The sequence below is a fragment of the Lithobates pipiens genome, unplaced genomic scaffold, assembly GCF_037356315.1.
Source record: "Lithobates pipiens isolate NorthernLeopardFrog02 unplaced genomic scaffold, aLitPip1_a1.2 Scaffold_16, whole genome shotgun sequence".
In the NCBI taxonomy this organism is placed as follows: Eukaryota; Metazoa; Chordata; class Amphibia; order Anura; family Ranidae; genus Lithobates; species Lithobates pipiens.
In genome coordinates this window covers 241,285,169-241,305,547 of record NW_027507748.1, presented here as the reverse complement: position 1 = coordinate 241,305,547, position 20,379 = coordinate 241,285,169, and the positions used below count along the sequence as shown (strand labels likewise).

Below are 20,379 nucleotides of genomic sequence, written 5' to 3'. Positions count from 1 at the left end.
GGCCACCGCGCCTTCTAGCTCTTTTACAAGTGGTGGCCCAGTCTTCTGTCGCCGCTGCCACTGTCGCCGTCTTCTGGAGATGTTGCCTCGTCGCTGTCTCCGGTCACTATGACAGGACATGCGGCGACTTATATAGGGACATCGCCGGATGATGTCCCCGCCCATTATGATGTCACAGTCCCAGAGGATGCTGTGGGTAAAAAAAGTCTGCCAGACAATCCGCTCGTGTGTAGGCTCCGGCGGACTTTTTTTAAAAGCCTACACACGGGCGGATTGTCCGGCGGACTTTTCCACCGGATTGTTTGGGGTACATTAGGGTACAGTCAAGGAGGCTAAGATAGAACACGAAAGACACATAGCAGAGGAGAGCAAAAAAAATCCCAAGAAATTCTTTAAGTATGTAAATAGTAAAAAAGGGTGGACAGACCATATTGGCCCCATAAAGAATGAGGAAGGGAATCTGTTTACAAAGGATGCTGAGATGGCAAATGTATTCAGATTTTCCAGCAGAAAAAGTCAGACGGAATCTGTTCATCGCATATTCCGATCGTGTGTGGACCTCATCGAACTTTTTTTTCGAAAATTCTGAGTTGTCTCAGTCTGATTCATGGTTTCTGACCGTAGGCGAATGTCTTGAATTCAGAAGATGCAGTCAATCCACTTGTTGGTAATATTTTTTCCAGATTGGATGAGCAGGATCACTGCATGGATCAGTTTGCCATGGCGTTAGAAATGCTCCTGAGTCACACAGCTCACCTGGAATCTCCCACTCTGGCTGCTCTGGTACAACCTGTGTTGCAGACCATCCCTGCTGCTGCTCCAGTCTCTGTGCAGGCACCCACCTCAAGTATTACCTCTATAAGAGGTATGTCTGGTTCTGTTCCACTTCCCCAGAGATTTGGGTGTGATCCAGTCCAATGCAGAGGGTTTCTCAACCAGGTTGAGATATACTTTGAGATTTTGCCCCAGGCGTTTCCCATGGACAGAAGCAAAGAAGGTTTTGTGATATCTTTGCTTTCTAAAAGAGCCTTGGCCTGGGCAAACCCTCTATGGAAGACTCAGTTACTCTGAGTTTGTGGCCTCTTTTAAAAGGGTATTGGACGTTCCCACATGCTCCGCTTCTGCTGCCAAGTGCCTCATGTCCATCAAACAGAGTACAAGAACTGTTCCCAATTACACTCCATGGATACCATCAAGGATGAGATAGCAACCCGAGATATACCCAATGAGCTGGAGAAGTTGATCATGTTTGCTATCCTCATTGACTCCAGACTCAGAGAAAGACTCTTTTTAAAGGAGCGCTTGCGGAAGCCTCCTGCATATTTGTCTCTGAGCTTTGCAGTCCCACCCTTGCCTCCCTCACCTCCCATGCCTCCTGGTCCTGAGTTGGTCAGTGAAGATGAACCCATGCACCTGGGCTTCATGCATCTCTTTGAGAGAAGCCTTAGGAGGAGAGAGAGATTGTGCCTTTAGTGTGGCCAGGCAGGTCACTTTTTGAAGTCTTGTCCTACCAGGGAATGCCCGAACCTTGAGGTCAGGGACAGACCTTAGGTTGCATTGTTTCATCTCCAGTTATCCAAAAGGATAAGCTCCTGGTTTTGGTTACCCTTTCTTGGGCTGAGTCGTCTGTCGAGATACAGGCTCTAATCGACTCTGGGGTTGCAGGCCTGTTCATTGATGCTGCCTTTGTATGGAAGCATTTGATTCCGCTGCAGCTGCGTGACGCTCCACTTGCCATTGAGGCTCTTGACGGGAGCCCTCTACAGCCTGCCCATGTGATTCATGAGACTGTTCCATTGTCCATGGCCGTAGGAGCTCTTCACCATGAGATAATCCAATTCCAAGTTATTTTCTCAAGTTTCCACTGGTTATTGGTTATCCTTGGTTACAGAGGCACAACCCCTCTTCTGATTGGCTTTGTGCTGACGTTCTCTCCTGGTCGCCACAATGCTTTATTTGTGGGAAAAAGGGGGCGTCAAATTTGTTTGGGTACAGAGTCGCACGATCGTGCAATTGTCAGTTAAAGCGATGCAGTGCCGAATCGCAAAAAATGCTCTGGTAATTAAGGGTAGTAAAACCTTTCCGGGGGTGAAGTGGTTAAAGCCTTGTCATTTCAAAGCCATTGTTTCTAATTTTTTAGAAACTCTTTAATGACTGGTATAGTACCACTGGGTTGGCGTAGGGCCAATGTGGTGGCTATATTTAAAAAAGGATCAAAGGCTTTACCAAGTAACTATAGACCTGTTAGTTTAACCTCTAGAGTTGGAAAAATACTAGAGAGTTTAACCATTTTGTGACTAAGCCTATTTCTGACATTTGTTGCTTACAAGTTAAATCTGTATTTTTTGCTAGAAAGTACTTAGAACCCCCAAACATTTTATTTATATATATATATATTAGCAGAGAATCTGTGAATAATCAGTGAATAAAAGAAACTAAACAGTACAGTTATGCCCAATTTTTTTGTATAATGTGAAAGATGATGTTACACTGAGTAAATAGATACCTAACATGTCATGCTTTGAAATTGCACACACTCGTGGAATGGCAGCAAACGATGGTATCTAAAAATCTCCATAGGCAGCGTTTAAAAAAAAAAAAACAATTACCAGGTTAGCGTTACAGAGGAGGTCTAGAGCTAGAATTATTGCGGCAATGCCTCACATGTGTGGTTTGAACACTGTTTACATATGTGAGCGCAACTTGCGTTTTCTTTGCTGTGCAAGCTCGCGGGGATGTCACTTTTGGAAAAAAATGTATTGTGATCACCTTTATTGCTGTCACAAGGGATGTCCTTGTGACAGTAATAGGTGGTGACAGGTACTCTTTATGAAGGGATCAGACCCCAGATACCTCCTTTGCACTTCAAAGTATTCAGATCGCCAAAAGGGCAGATTCTGAATACTTTTTTTTTTTTTTTTAAATGCCGCCATTGGCAGCTGAGTAAACCAGAAGTGACGTTGTAACGCCCTTCTGTGTTTACACGAAGAAGACTGGAAAGAAGCCATCTCACTCTAGCGGGCGGAAGTGCCGGATCACGCATCGGGTCTCCCAATGGGGTGGGAGGCCCGGGAAGAGCGCCAGAATGCGGCGGGGGGGGGGGGCGTCCCCTCTCGCACCTCCGTTATAACAGCCAAGCGGCTTTTAGCCGCATAGGTTGTTATCCTTGTAGAGCCGACCGCCCACTCAAAAAATGGTAGCTGCGTGCTTCATCCCGGTATGATCCCTGAAAGCTGAGGCTGCATATGTGCGTACGGTCGGCGCTAAGGGGTTAATAAAAAAACGCATAGATGAGTTCTTGCTGGAGAAAATATTTTAAGCAACAGACAGAATGGGTTCATGAAAGACAGAATATGTCATATGATGTCCAGCTGGATAAGCCGCTTGCACAGCTATCGGTGATGTGGTGTGTTAGTCTGACACACCGCATCTCCAATCTTGGTAAAGAGCCTATGATGTAGGCTCTTTACCGTGTGATCAGCTGTGTCCAATCACAGCTGGTCACATCATGAACAGGAAGTGCCGTTTATCGGCTGACAAGGCACGGGTAGAGGAGAGCTGATCGCCTTCTCACCTAACGGGGGGGGGGGGGTCTGTGCTAATATTCAGCGCATTGATTATCAGTGCAGACCCACCAAGGATGCCCACTAGAGCCCACCAGGAATGCCCACCCATGACCACTAGGAATGCCCACCCATGACCACCAGGGATGCAAATCAGTGCCCATTAGAGGTGCCAATCAGTGCCCATTAGAGATGCCAATTAGTGGCCATCAATTATGCCTGCCAGTGTCTCCTCATCAGTGCTGCCCATCAATGCCGCCTATCAGTGCCACCTATAAGTGCCCATTAGTACGGCCTTTCAGTGCCCATCAGCGTTGCCTATGAGTGCCCATCAGTGGCACCTATGAGTGCCCATCAGGGCTGCCTATCAATGCCCGCCAGTGCTGCATATCAGTGCCACCTATCAGTGCCTATCAGTGCTTCATATTAGTGCCTCATCATCAGTGCCACCTTATCAGTGCCTGTCAGTGCAGCCTCATCAGTGCCCATCAGTGAAGGAGAAAACTTACGGTACTTATTAAAAAAAATGATAACAGAAACAAAAGAAAAAGTTTTTTTTTATTTGTTTAGCAAAAAATAAAAAAACCTAGTGGTGATTAAATACCACTAAAATAAAGCTCTATTTATGGGAACAAAATGATAAAAAATGTGGGTACAATGTTGCATGACCACGCAATTGTCATTTTAAATGTAACAGCACTGAAAGCTAAAAATTGGCCTGGGCAGAAAGGGAGGAAATTGCCCTGTATTGAAGTGGTTAGGGTTAGGTCTAAAGGCCTGGAAAAATCAGTTTGTAAATGCAGAGAAAACTGGCTAAAGGACTGTATTCAGAGAGTAGTGGTTAATGATTCATACTCTGAATGGTTTAGGGTTGTTAGTGGTGTACCCCAAAAAATTTTGTTGGGACCCTTACTTTTTAATATATTTATAACTGATATAGTGTCTGGGATTAAAAGTACCATTTCAGTCTTTGCAAATGAAAACAAGCTATTCAGTCAAATAAGATCCTTGCAAGATGTCTCAGCCGTTGTACACATGGTCGGACATTCTGACAACCAAATCCGTTGGATTTTGTCCGACGGATTTTGCCCGAAACTGTTGCATACACAAGGTCGGACAAAGTTGTCGGAAAATCCGATTGTGCATAACGTGATGACGTTATTTCGTTACAACGGGACTACGTTCAGACTAGTAGCCAATAGCTTTGGTCTAGGAATTTGTTCTGAGCATGCGTGGCACTTTGTCCGTCGGAGTAGGCTACACATGATCGGAGTATGTCCAATCGGAGCATTTTGGCGGAAAATTTTACGAACAAGTTGGAAAACTTGGTCCGTCGGATACTCCAACGGAAACAGTCCGATGGAGACCATACACAGTCGGGTTATCCAACAAAACCGTCAGATAGGACACATTCCGTCGGAATCTCCGACTGTGTGTACAAGGGCTCAGACTTACAAGCTGACTTCAATGCACTGTTTAAATGGGCATCTATGTGGCAGATGAGTTATAATGTTGATAGATGTAAAGTTATGCACTTAGGGGCTAGGCATATGCATGCATCATACATACTAAGGGGCGTACAACAAGGGGAATCAATAGCGGAGAAGGATCTGGGTGTTCTGGTAGATCATAAGCCTTTCTTGTATTAAGAGAGGTATAAAACTCAAGAGAGAGATATCATTTTACCCCTGTACAAATCATTAGTAAGACCTCACCTGGAATACGCAGTTCAGTTTTGGGCACCAGTTCACAAAAAGGATATTGGGGAACCAGAGAAAATGCAGATAAGGACAACAAAAATGATAAGAGGCATGGAGGAGCTCAGCTATGAGGAAAGATTAGAGGAACTTAATTTATTCTCTCATGAGAAGAGGAGATTAACCCCCCTAGCGGTAATCCCGAGTCTGGCCCGGGTTAGGAATTTACTAGCAGGAGCGGTAACCCAGAGCCAGACTCGGGATCGCATCGCTGGATGCAGGGGAGGACACAGGGAGAGCTACTTACCTTGTCCCCTGGATCCAGCGATGTCCCCCGCGCTGTGATCGAGCTGTCCCCCGCTCGATTCACAGTGACAAATGCCGCCGAGTTCCGTTCCCAGCAACGTTACGGAGCACGGGAGCGGAGAACGACGGCAAATTCAAAAAAGTACAAACACACAAAACACACACAGTACTGTAATCTTACAGATTACAGTACTGTATTAAAAAATACACACCCCCTTTGTCCCTAGTGGTCTGTGCAATGCCCTGCATGCACTTTTATATTATAAATACTGTTTTTTCTGCCTGGAATTTGGAGATTGTCCATAGCAACAAAAAAGTGTCCCTTTTTCAGTGTTTTAGGATTTGATTACATTATTGAATAATTTTTATTATTCTTTATTATATTATAAACTTTATCATACCCGGGATGTCTGCTAGACTCTGGTTTGAAGAGATTTAAGAGCGTTGTTCCTAAGAATTACAGGACTACAAAATAAAACGCCAGATTTCCATGCAAAATAATTGTCCCGCTTTCAGCACCTAATTCCAGACTGAATCATACCACCAGGGAGGTTAAGGGGTATATGATCAACATGTATAAATGCATAAGTGGTCCATATAGTGAACATGGTGTTGAGTTATTCGCTTTAAGGCCATAACAGAGGACAAGGGGGCACTCTTTATGTCTGGAGGAAAAGAGATTTCATCTCTAAGGCCGCGTACACACGGGCGGATTGTCTGCCCAACTAAGTTCGTCAGACAATCCGACAGACAGTCCGTTCAAACTTTTGAATGAACGGACTTGCCCACACACGGCACTTTTTGAGCGGACTAATACGGCGGACTAAGTCCGCCATACAATCCGCTCTACTTTTGAAATGAACGAACTCGCCCACACACGCGGAGGAAAGTCCGCTCATTTCGAGCGCGTCTCCAGGTAGGCGGGGCCCGCGAAGGAGACGGCGCTGGTCCCGCCGCCTGGAATGGACTTAAAGGGGAACCCCAACGCCGAAAAAAATCGGCGTGGGGGTGCCCCCCAAGTCCACAACAGACCCTTGTCCGAGCACGCTACCCGGCCGGCCAGGAAAGGGGGGCGAGCGAGCGCCCCCCCCTCCTGAGCCGTACCAGGCCGCGTGCCCTCAACATGGGGGGTGCCTTGGGGAAGGGGGGGCCGCGCGGCCCCCCCACCCCAAAGCACCTTGTCCCCATGTTGATGAGGACAAGGGCCTCTTCCAGACAACCCTGGCCGTTGGTTGTCGGGGTCTGCGGGCGGGGGGCTTATCGGAATCCGGGAGCCCTCTTTAATAAGGGGGCCCCCGGATACCGGCCCCCCACCCTATGTGAATGAGTATGGGGTACAATGTACCCCTACCCATTCACCTGTGAAAAAAAAGTACAAAAAAAAACACAACACAGGGTTAAAATATTTTATTGCACAGCTCCGGGGGTCTTCCGTCTTCGGGGGTCTTCTCTCCGGACTCCTCCGCTATCTTCTTGTAGCTCTTTTGCTAGCGGAGGAGTCCGGCTTTCTTCCTCCCCGCCGCCAGCCTCTTCTCCCGACTTTGGGGGTCTTGTCCCTCTCTTCGGTTCTTCTGCCGGGCCACCGCGCCTTCTTATAGCTCTTTTACAGGCGGTGGCCCGGTCTTCTGTCGCCGCCGCCTTCCGTTCTTCTTCTTCTTCTTCTTCTCCAGGAGATGTTGCCTCGACGATCTCTCCGGCCGGAATGCCAGAGCCGCGCTGCGCGGCCACTTATATAGTGACAATGGGACGGTGTCACATGGTATATGTCACATGGGTTGGTGTCACATGTTGACCCCGCCCCCTTACGATGTCATAGTCCCCATGTGACATCAACCCATGTGACCAACCCATGTGACATATACCATGTGACACCGCCCCATTGTCACTATATAAGTGGGCGCGCAGCGCGGCTCTGGCATTCCGGCCGGAGAGATCGTCGAGGCAACATCTCCTGGAGAAGAAGAAGAAGAAGAACGGAAGGCGGCGGCGACAGAAGACCGGGCCACCGCCTGTAAAAGAGCTATAAGAAGTCGCGGTGGCCCGGCAGAAGAACCGAAGAGGGGGACAAGACCCCCGAAGTCGGGAGAAGAGGCCGGCGGCGGGGAGGAAGAAAGCCAGACTCCTCCGCTAGCAAAAGAGCTACAAGAAGATAGCGGAGGAGTCCGGCGAGAAGACCCCCGAAGACGGAAGACCCCCGAAGCTGTGCAATAAAATATTTTAACCCTGTGTTGTGTTTTTTTTGTACTTTTTTTTCACAGGTGAATGGGTAGGGGTACATTGTACCCCATACTCATTCACATAGGGTGGGGGGCCGGTATCCGGGGGCCCCCTTATTAAAGGGGGCTCCCGGATTCTGATAAGCCCCCCGCCCGCAGACCCCGACAACCAACGGCCAGGGTTGTCGGGAAGAGGCCCTTGTCCTCATCAACATGGGGACAAGGTGCTTTGGGGTGGGGGGGCCGCGCGGCCCCCCCTTCCCCAAGGCACCCCCCATGTTGAGGGCACGCGGCCTGGTACGGCTCAGGAGGGGGGGGCACTCGCTCGCCCCCCTTTCCTGGCCGGCCGGGTAGCGTGCTCGGACAAGGGTCTGTTGTGGACTTGGGGGGCACCCCCACACCGTTTTTTTCGGCGTTGGGGTTCCCCTTTAAGTCCATACCAGGCGGCGGGGCCCGCGACGTCTCCGTCGCGAGCCCCGCCTACCTGGATACCCGCTCGGAATGAGCAGACTTTTCTCCGGGCGGGAAAAGTCCGCTCATTTCGAAAGTACAGCGGACTGGCACACACACGGGCGGACTGTCCGCTCAAACCAAGTTTGAACGGACAATCTTACGGAAATTCCGAAAGACTTAGTCCGCCAGACTGTCCGCTGAAAAAGTCCGCTGAAGCCCACACACGAGCAGACTGTCCGCTCAAATGTGTTTCGGCGGACTAAGTTGGGCAGACAGTCCGCCCGTGTGTACGCGGCCTAAATATGAAAAGGCTTCTTCACAGTAAGAGCTTTGAAAATGTGGAATAGACTTCCACAAGAGCCGGTTCTGTCCAGCTTGGTAGATTGCTTTAAAAAGGCCTGGATTCTTTCCTAAATGTACTGGTTACTAATATTTAGGCATAATTGACCCCAGGAATATCCGATTGCCTCTTGTGGGATCAGGAAGGAATTTCTTTCCCCTGCTGTCGCAAATTGGATCATGCTTTGCTGTTTTATTTTTATTTTTTACCTTCCTCTGGATCAACTTGGGGTACAGGATTGCGTTTATATGATTGTACTTTCCCCCCCCCCCCTTTTATTGATTGAACTAGATGGACATATGTCTTTTTTCAACCAGACTATGTAACTATGAGTCTATGGTCTAAGACAGAGGTCTACAAACTTTCTAAACAAAGGGCCGGTTTACTGTCGTTCAGGCTTTAGAGGGGCTGGACTGTGGCCATTGGGAGTAGAAATTGTCCCGGAGTCAATGTGAGTAAACAGTGCATCTCTAGCACTAGAGGGAGGAATAGTGCACCATCGCTGGTGCCCTATTGTTGATGTCAGTAACAGGAATTATGCCCCATTGTTGGTGTCAGTGGGAGGAATAATGTCTTGCATCAGTGGGAGGAAAGGTGTTCCAAGGGCCAGATAAAGGCAAGCAATGGGCTGCTGTTTGGAGACCATTGGTCTAAGGGATAAGGTTCCACCTTTGCCTGTTAAGGCACACTCTACCAGATGCATTAGTTCTTTATAGGCTTTGACAGGATACAGGTCCCGCCCCTGTGTTCTTTATGATCTCCCTATTGCTTACTGCGAAACTGAGGCTTGCTGGCAGAGGGAGGGAGTATAGAGGGGATGCCCCTTTAGCTGACTATAAGTGTCCAGTCACCTAAATGTAGCTTCCTATAACCTATGGTTATGACGAAGAATCCTGTGTCCTGTGCTGTACGCTAAAGCCCCATACACACTGTGAGTTTTTCTGCTGAGTTTTTCCTTTAGATTTACCAAAACCATATAATATGAGGTCAAACCTTAAGAGTTTCAATTTGTATGCAATCAGGCAGGCCCTTGTACTACATGGTTTTGGTAAATCTGAAGGAAAAAGTCAGCAGAAAATCTGATAGTTTGTATGGGGCTTAAGAAAGAGATTTTACTGAAATGTCAAAAATCCTATTTGGTTGTTTCTGTTGTTGAACTGTTGTTTTTCCTAAGTAAAATATATTATGGGAAAAAATCATATTTTAGTGCATTTAAATTAGTTCCTCTACTACATTAGCAAAAGACTAATTGCTTCCCTAATATTTTTTTATGCTTATTTCTAGGATAGTGATCTAAAACAATATCTGGATAACTGTGGTAGCTTGATGTCAATGTACAACGTTAAGGTGAGAAGCATAGACGAAAAAAAATCATTTCAATTGTTTCTTTTATTATTATGTTTTCTCAAGTTGATGGTAACTCCTGGTTTCCACATAATCTTGCTCCAGAATGATGTCTTCTGTTTTAAAGCAGACTTAAATCTTTCTGGCAGTATGTAGTATGTACAATATATTTTGCACATTATGACACTATTAACTTGTAATTTGCCCCCCTCCAGTGCTGTGAAGTCTGTCTCTTGCCATTCTGATGCTAGTGCTTCCATTTATTCTCTGCCTAACTCCGGAACCTTGAGTTTTTAGCTGCTTTCATTGGTTGGGCCGGGATAATGTAGCTCCGGCATATGTGCTTGATAATTCATTCATCCCAGTACCTAGCACTTACTACTGACATCTGTAATAAGCCATGATTGTACACTGAGCTGTGTATGTGCTGCTGTCAGTGTACAAATAATAAAAATTATTGTATAGCGCAAGAAACATAGAGGGTCTCCTCTACCGTAAATCTGTTTTACAAGATTCCAGATTTTCTTCTGCTTTAAGTTTTTGCAGTGTTATGTTCATAATATCTGTGACTGTATCTATCCACCTTATTGTTCCCTCTTTTCTGTTTTTTTTGTCTTCAACATTTCCAAGCATAATTGTAATTTCCAGTGAGTTGGTTATTTTCATAATCTATCCAAAATATGACAGATTGAGTCAAGGCTTCTAATGAAACTTGTAGCCACCCACTGAAAAAAGTTTTAATTAGGGTGTCAAAATGTAATTTAGTGGATATACTTCTAACCCTAATCCTAGATAGCTGACAGCACTGAATTTAAATGTGGGATCTCAAGTTAAACTGAAAAAAAGACTTCATAAATCTTTTGTCAGAAACAGTTGCTATCTTATTTGCAGTATCTCCCAAAAGTGAGTACACCCCTCACATTTTTGTAAATATTTTATTCTATCTTTTCATGAGACAACACTGAAGAAATTACACTTTTCTACAATGTAAAGTAGTGAGTGTACAGCTTGTATAACAGTGTAAATTTGCTGTCCCATCAAAATAACTCCACACACAGCCATTAATGTCTAAACTGCTAACAACAAAAGTAAGTACATCCTTAAGTGAAAATGTCCAAATTGAGCCCAAAGTGTCAATATTTTGTGTGACCACCATTATTTTCCAGCACTGCCTTAACCCTCTTGGGCATGGAGTTCACCAGAGATTCACAGGTTGCCACTGGAGTCCTCTTCCACTCCTCCATGATGACATCATGTTGCTGGTGAATGTTAGAGACCTTGCACTTCTCAACCTTCCATTCGAGGATGCCCTACAGATGTTCAATAGGGTTTAGGTCTGGAGACATGCTTGGCCAGTCCATCACCTTTACCCTCAGCTTCAGTATGAGAGAGTGAGAGCAATAACATCAAATTGAACACACTGCTCCCCATTTACACCTGAGATAGTTCATAGTTAGTTAGGTTGAATAAAGACACCAGTCCATCCAGTTCAACCTGAATGAGTGTCTACAATTGTCCCTATCCCTGTACATTGCACACTAACGTTGGTCCCTACTCTCAAGGAGCCCACAATCCAAGGTGCCCATTCATATACCAGGGCCAATTTTTTTTTGGACAGAAGCCAATTAACCTACCTGCATGTCTTTGGAGTGTGGGGGGAAACTGGAGTACCCGGAGGAAACCCACGTAGGCACAGTGAGAACATGCAAACTCCAGGCAGGTAGTCTCGTGGTTGGGATTTGAACCAGTGGCCCTTTTTACTGCTAGGTGAGATGCTAACCACTACACCACTGTGCTGCCCAATCAAAGATCTTGTAACACTAACGAGTCACATGACACCGGGGAGATAAAATGGCTAATTGGGCCCAATATGGACATTTTCACTTAGGGGTGTACTTACTTTTGTTGCCAGTGGTTTAGAAATGAATGGCTGTATGTGAGGGTTGTACTCACTTTTGTGAGATACTGTATATGGCTTCTCACCAGTGACTAACAGTACATACAACACGAAACCAGAATCATTATCAGTGGCTAAATTTCACAAAAATAAGACCTTGTGAACACCTTAACAATTAAATGTTTGTAACCAATAAATAGGTGTTTCATATTCAGATGCAATCGTTACTTATTCCTTAGTTTGTTTAAAGGTTCATTCACATGGCTATTTGGCCCATATGCCGCCAAAAAGTTGCATTTCTCTGTAGCAAATATAGCACAGGCGTTTGCAATCAGTCATGGCCAGCAACCTGTGCAAATTAAAGACAGGTTGTTATTGTTCAGATGGAAAAAATTAGCTTAAGTTAACTGATATTCATGTAGGTCTAGTGTGGCTTTACTGAAGCCTGGCCAAAAAAAATTCCAATGAGAGATATCCGCTGTGTCTTGCACATAATCTAGGACATGAGAACCGTTGAGCACAGATCCAGCATCTAGGGAACAAGAGCTCTCCCTCTGAAATGCAGCGCACTTTTCCTCACCCTTCACAGCAGCAGCAGTAGAGATCACGAGTTGCAGTGACAGAGCAAGAAAGAGCAGATTGCACATGCGCGGTTGTATGTCAGAGGGAGACCACTCACGGGATGTGTTACTGCAGCTAACAGTATTAAAATTACTCACTTGTTTCCATTATCTTTAGAGGCTTTGGTTTTGAGGTCTACCAACTGCAGCTGCAAGCTCTAATTCCTCCTCTTTTTAATCTTTCTCCTCAAGGAGAGTCTCTTTACCTAAATGAAAGAGATTTAAATGATAATTGCCACTGGAGGTTCTAAGTTGATTTGGTTATTCACTTTTGCCAAATCTATCAACAACTAAAATATACTTACTGGACCATTTTTCTGAATCTGTAGAGGTTTGAAGAATGTTTGCATCACTTGTAACAAAGTTTTCTATCTTTACAGATATTTATGTTTCAGCTTCTTCGGGGCTTGTCATACTGCCACCACAAAAAAGTACTACATCGGGATCTCAAGCCACAGAATTTATTAATTAATGAAAAAGGAGAACTGAAGCTAGCAGATTTTGGTGAGTGCATACTGTTGTAATGATAGGGGGTGTCTCTTTAAGGTTTGCCGTGCCATGTATGCATGGAGATCTGGCTAAATGAATTGTTTATTCTTATAAAGACATTAGAAGGAAACACATACACAATATATGTTCAGTGCTAAACCATCCGATGAAAAAGATTAAAGTTTAAAATTTTAATGAAAAGACATGCATGTGAATGGTGAGTGGATTGAAAGTTCTGGGGGATGAACCCCTAAAAATTAGTCCCTAAAAAAGTCTCTAAATGGAGGCTGTAAAAGGAGTGAGGCTGCTTCAGGAACAGGCTGGGGGACCCAATCACTGTGAACAAAAGGAAAGCAAATGGAGGAGAGAGAAGCGCCAAGCCAATCCTTTAAACAGCTTAGGAATTTATTCAGTATAAAAGTATAAAACAACACAAAAAACTTGCATAAAAAATGTTGGAGCATTGCAGAGTGCGGATGGGCGTTTTTACAAGCAGTGTCACAGGAGCACACGAGGACCGCTGGGAAGTCTCTATTGAGGGATCCACGAGCGCTGTGTGTTAGCCGCAGCTGGGGCCTCATGGAGATATTGGCTGTGTGTCTCTGGGTGGGAGTGATCCAGGGCTGTCAAACTGGGGAGCCACCCACACACTGTCTGGCCAATCAGAACACGCTTTGAAGGCACAGCCACGCCTTCTTCATCGGCTGATAAGTTGGTAAGAAAATGGCCATTTAAATATAGACATATGCTTTATGAGTCTTATCCACTTCAATACAGGGCATTTTCACCCACTTCCTGCCCAGGCAAATTTTCAGCTTTCAGCACTGTTACACTTTGAATGACAATTGGGCAGTCATGTAACACTGTAACCATATGAAATTTTTATAATTTTTTCACACAAATAGAGCTTTCTTTTGGTGGTATTTAACTATCACTGGGTTTTTTATTGCTTGCTAAATAAACAAAAAAATAAAGACTAAAAATGTAAAATAAAAAAACACATTTTTCTTTGTTTCTGTTAAATTATTTTGCAAAAAAAAATCTTTATTCATACATTTAGGCCAAAATGTATACTGCTACATATCTTTGGTGAAAATAACCCAAATCTGTGTATGTTGTTTAGTCTGTAGGAAAATTATAGAGTCCACAAACTATGGTATATAGTTACAGTGGCGGAAAAAATTATTTGATCCCCTGCAGATTTTGTAAGTTTTCCCACTTACATAGAAATGGAGGGTCTATAATTTTTATCATAGGTGTATTTTAAATGATAAAGGCAGAATATCAACCCAAAAAATCCAGAAAGAACATGATACAAATGTTATAAATTGAGTTGCAGTTCAATGAGTAAAATAAGTAGTTGGTCCCCTACCAATCAACAATACGTAATTCTGGGTCCCACAGACTGGCTACAGTATGTGCACTATGTGGTACACAGATTAGTCCTCTCAACTTAACCACTTCCAGACCAGCTCACGTTGATATACGTCGGCACTTTGAAGAGGGATATTGTTGTTATGGCAGCAGCTAGCTACCCGAACCCCGGCATACTCTTCTTCAGTGAGCGGTCCGGTTTCAGATAAAAGTGGTCTCTGCGTCAGACTCGCTGCAAGATCACTTTTATCGATGGCGGGAGAAGGGCCCCCCTCCTGCCACTCTCCAGTGCCTTCCGCCGCTCACCGGATCCGTCAGTAGTGGCAGAGGCATTCGGGTCCTCTCTTTGGCTTGGTATGAAGACGAGTGAGGGGAAGATCTCCATACCATTGCAGGGCGGAAGCGACGTCAAACTGTCACTTCCGCCCATAGCTCTTAAAGCAACATTTTTATTTTTTTAAATTACATCTAATTTTTTTTTATTGCATTTTTGTGTCTTTTTGACCCCAGATCTCATCTCATATTCAACCCTTTCCCGTCCAGCCGGCGCAGTTGTATTGTGTCAGGTTGGCTCCCCTGGGCAAAAGGACGTTACCTTATGTCGCTTCACCTTTTGGTCACTAGGGGGCTCGCTGGAGCCGATGCGAGTGTGCGTGCATAGGATGCATTAAGATGAAAAAGCACAGGGGTTTACAACCCCATTATGTTGCAATGACTAATCAGTGTACCACATAGAGGCGCTCCGAATGACAACTTGTTATGTTTATAAAAGACACCTGTCCCCAGAATCTCTTTCTTCTATTCAAACCTCACCATCATAGGCAAGACCAAAGCGCTGTCAAAGGACGTCAAGAACAAGATTGTAGACCTGCACAAGGTTGGACTATAAGTCCATCAGCAAGAAGCTTGGTGAGGAGACAACTGTTGGTTATTTTGTATTTCTTCCATTTGCGAATAATTGCTCCATCAAACCCCCTCGGTCTGGAGCTCCATGCAAGATATAATCTCATGGGGTAAGGATGATCATGAGAAAAGTGAGGGATCAGCCCAGAACTAGACGGGAGGAACTTGTAAATTATCTCAAGGCAGTTGGGACCACAGTCACCAAACAATCCATTGGTAACACAATACACCGTCATGGATTGAAATCCTGCAGCGCCTGCAAGGTCCCCCTCTGTACATGCCCATCTAAAGTTTGCAAATGGACATCTAAAGGATTCAGTGAAGGATTGGGAGAAAGTGCTGTGGTAAGGTGAGAGCAAAATTGAGCTCTTTAGCATTAACTCAACTCGCCGTGTTTGGAGGAAGAAAAATGCTGACGTGTTAATTTCCTCGGCTAAAACATTTTAGTTGACTAAATGAATATTATTTTAGTTGACAAAAATATAACTAAAACTAAAACAACTGCAATGACTAAAATACAACTAAAACTAAAATGGCATTTTAGTCACAAGAGTAAAATGGGACTAAAACTAAATTGAAATTTGACTTCAAAATTAAGCCCTTGTACACACGGTCGGAGATTCCGACAACCAAATCCGTCGGAGTAATTCCGACGGATTAATTCCAGAAGAGGTCCGGAAGTGATGTTGCATACACACGGTCGGACTAAGTTGTCGGAAAATCCGATTGTACATAACGTGATGATGTTATTTCATTACGACGGGACTACGTTCAGGCTAGTAGCCAATAGCTTTGGTCTAGGAATTTGTTCTGAGCATGCATGGCACTTTGTCCATCGGAGTAGGCTACACATAATCGGAGTATGTCCGATAGGAGCATTTTGTCTGAAAATTTGACCGGCAAGTTGGAAAACTTGGTCCGTCGGATATTCCAATGGAAACAGTCCGATGCAGACCACACACAGTCGGAATATCTGACAAAGCGGTCCGATAGGAAACATTCCGACGGAATGTCCGACCGTGTGTACAAGGGCTTACACTGGTATGTAGTGCTTGTTCATACCTCAATGTAATAATAAACAACTTATTAGATTTTTCACTCCAGCAGTACATAATGAGTTTGCAAATTGTAGAGAATTGTTAACTAATGCATTACAATTGAATTACACCCATTTGATTTTAGACGACTAAAAATTAGTTTTAGGCCGCGTACACACGCGCGGACTGTTTGCCCAACTTTGTCCGTCCAACAGTTTCAGCAAACAGTCCGCTCAAAATTAGCATGGACGGACATGCCCACACACGACGAACGAACAGTTTGCTGAAACCGTGCGCGATGACGTGAACAGCACGTACGACGGGACGAAAAATACGACGTCCTATACACTGCATTATAGCTTTCGGCGTGAAAATCCTTTCTGAGCATGCGCGCAACTTTGTTTGACGAACAAGCCTACACACGAGCGGGCTGTTCGCTGAAACAAGGTTTCAGCGGACAGTTTTTCGGAAATTCCGAAAAACCTTGTCCGTCCAACTGTCCGCTGAAACTGTCCGCTGAAAGCCCACACACGAGCGGACTGTCCGCCCAAACACTGTTCAGCGGACAAAGTTGGGCGAACAGTTCGCCCGTGTGTACGCGGCCTTAGTCGACTAAAATGTACTGGAGATTTAGTCAACTAAATACAACTAAAACAATTGCAAAAGACTAAAATGGGACTAAATCTAAAATGCCATTTTAGTCCTAACACTAAGACTAAAACTAAATCGAAATTTGCTGCCAAAATAAACACTGCTGACTGTGACCCTAAGACCCCTTTCACACCACACTGCCCATAGCGTGGGCGGTAAAATGCCGCTATTTTTAGTGGTGTTTTACCGCCAGATTTGCGGTGCATTTCGGCCTCTAGCGGGGCGCTTTTACCCCCCCTAGCGGCCGAGACAGGGTTAAAACCACCGGCAATACGCCGCAATAGCGGCGTTTTGCAGGCGGTATTACAGCGCTGCCCCATTGATTTCAATGGGGAGCAGCGGTTGAGGAGTGGTAAACACACCGCTCCTTCACCGCTCCAAAGAAGTTCCTGGCAGGACTTTTCCTTGACGTCCTGCCAGCGCACCGATGTAGTGTGAAAGCCCTCGGGCTTTCACACTACAAACAATTGTGCAGCTTTTTTAGGGCGGATTGCAGGCGCTATTTCTAACGCTATAGCGCCTGCAAAACACTCTGGTGTGAAAGGGGTCTAAGAAAACCCTATAGTCAAGCAAGGAGGTGGAAACGTTATGTTTTAGGGCTGTTTCTCTGCTAAAGGTACAGGCTGACTGGATGGGGCCATGTATTGTAAAATCTTGGATGAGAACCTTCGTTCCTCAGCCAGAACACTGAAGATAGGTCGTGGATCGGTCTTTCAGCATGACAATGACCCAAACCATACCACCAAGGCAGCAAAGGAGTGGCTCAAGAAGAAGCACATTAAGGTCATGGAGTGTCTTCAGACCTTAATCCTATAGAAAACTGATGGGGGGAGCTGAAACTTAGAGTTGCCAAATGACAGCCAAAAAAACTTGAGGGTTTAGAGAGGATCTGTAAAGAAGAGTGGACCAAAATCCCTCTTGAGATGTGTGCAAACCTGGTAAACAACTACGAGAAACATCTTACCTCTGTGCTTGCCAACAAGGGTTTTTCCACCATGTACTAAGTCATCTTTTGCTTGGGGATCAAATACTTATTTTACTCACTGAACTGCAACTCACTTTATAACATTTGTATCGTGTTTTTTTCTGGATTTTTTGTTGATATTCTTTCTCTATCATTTAAAATATACCTATGATGAAAATTATAGACCCTTCATTTCTTTATAAGTGAGCAAACTTACAATATCTGCAGGGGATCAAATAATTATTTTTTCCCACTGTATATCTGAAAATGTATCAATCCTGATGTACTGATAGTCTATTTAAATTCTTAATGCCCGAAATTGCCAGGACAGGACAAATATCACCCAAATGACCCCTTTTTGGAAAATAGACAGTCCAAGTATTTGGTAAGAGGCATGGAAAGTTTTTTGAAGTTTGTAATTTTTTGTCACAATTTTTTGGAAAATGGATAATTTTTAAAAAAAAAAATAGTTTTTTCACAATTTTTTACATACTGTCACCAATGCAGTACAGTGTCATCATATAATTGGTGTGGCAGTGATCAGGGACACTGACTGGTGACAGTATGTAAAGAAAAAAATAATATATATTTTTTTAACTTTTCAAATATTTTTTCTTTTTTATTCATTTTTACAATAAATGTTTTACATACTGTGACCTGAGCAATACAATGTTACCATAATAACTCTGTACTACTCTGGTGATCAAGATTTTTTTTTTTTACACACTGGATGTTTATAACAGTATGTATCATTGTTATAAACAACCATTTTTACTGAATGAAACAGATTCATTCAGTATGCATTATTGTGATTAGCTGTGATTGGCCACATATGGCTAATCATGTGGTACAGATGGGCTCTGATTGGCCCTGTCTGTACCATGTGATCACTGTAACCAATCACAGAGATCAACACAATAGCACACAATAAATGGTATGAATCAACGCCATTCGGTGTGTACAGTTGTCATGTAATCTGCTGTGATTGGTCACAGCGATCACATGGTACCAGTAGTCACTGACACTGAGAGACAGCAGGTGACAGATCGTGCCAGAAAGTAGCCCCATCCTGGGAGGATGTCACACGACATCCACTCAGGATGATAGGGCACCTGCCCGGCCATCATTTTACAATAGGCCGTGTGGGAAGCGATTAAGCTAGCAATACCAATAAGCTTATTTTGAAAAAGGTATCATCAGTAGCCATAAATATGTGAGGGGAGGGACCAAAACATTCTGAGATATAACATTTGTTTGTCATCACTCAAAAGGAAATATTGCAGTTTTAGTTTTCACAGTCTTGAATCAAGTATAGCCTTGGTGGTATGATTAGTAGTTCGTACCTCAGGCAGCACAGAAGAATGCTGGCAATGCTGTTTAATCAAATGATAAACATGATTGTAACTATTTTAGTGCACTTGCTACAAAACAGTTGACTACTGTCTGTGATACCCTTTTTTGCACTAACCATGTTCTTTTTACATTTGATCCAAGTAGTACTGATACACAAAGCTTTATAAAGTGTTAAACACACATTCTTAGGCTGTATTCCCACCTGGGAGGAGAAATTTTCTAATGTTTTTATCTGAGAGTTTTTGAGCGTTTTAGAAGTGCATTACAATCGTTTTATAGCTCATAACGCATGTTTTCAGGTGTTCCTTTTGAAAACTATGGGGCTCTGTCTGCATTCAGTCTGCCAAAAAGAAGCTCATGTACTTTTTTGAGCGTCAGGCGTGACAGAATTCTACAGGCAACAGAATTCTCAGGTGTGAACAAGGGCTATTGAAAAGAATAGGATTTTCCTTGTTGAGCTTTGTAGAGCTTCAAGCAGAAAACTGCTCAGGTGTCAATGGGCCTTATAAAAACACGCACAGGCAGGGTAAAAAAAGTGAAAAGGTTAAAGTGGTATTAAACACCAAAAACAAAAATATAACATAATGCAGTTTACCAGTCCTTAGATGTAGTGGCTGCATTGATTAAGGCTGGGTTCACACATGTGCGGTGCGAATTGAAGCTCAGGTTTCCCTGCGAAGAGAAAACTCAGTTGTTCAGCATTTCATGTCAGTTTTTGATCAGTATTCGCTCAGAATTGCTTCAGTAGCACTTCCTAGAAAACGCACACATTTTTTGTGCAATGCAGAGTGCGAATGCACCGCAGATATGTGAACCAGCCTCAGTAAAATGAAAGTATTTTGAAATGTCCTGCGAATTGGATGCGGTGTAAGCCGCATCTATTTCGCATAGGTGTGAACGGGGCCTTAAATTTTGGGCTTTTTTCCTTTATTTCACCCGGTGAACAGTTCAGTAACACACTTCCTCTCTTGAGGTGTCTGCATACTGGATGAAATAGTAAAGCAGACACCTTTGGACAGCAGCAGTTAGTCTGGGGAGAGGGTAGTGTTATGCTTGCCATACACTATACTAAAAATCGTCCGAAATTCGGTCATTTACACAGTTCGTTCCTCTTTTGGCCAGTTAATGGACACAAAATCAATAATCATTGGGATGTTTTTGAGCCGAAAAAA

The 20,379-nt window shown here is 44.1% G+C and overlaps 1 protein-coding gene across 1 annotated transcript in view; it reads left to right on the top strand.

The window, feature by feature from the left end:
- CDK18 (cyclin dependent kinase 18) overlaps nucleotides 1-20,379 on the top strand; it is a 310,945-nt gene that overhangs the window by 222,866 nt on the left and 67,700 nt on the right. Inside the window, exons 8-9 of the mRNA XM_077481220.1 lie at nucleotides 9,860-9,922; nucleotides 12,817-12,940. Coding sequence (XP_077337346.1) covers nucleotides 9,860-9,922; nucleotides 12,817-12,940 — 187 coding nt within the window. The remainder of the gene's footprint in view (nucleotides 1-9,859; nucleotides 9,923-12,816; nucleotides 12,941-20,379) is intronic.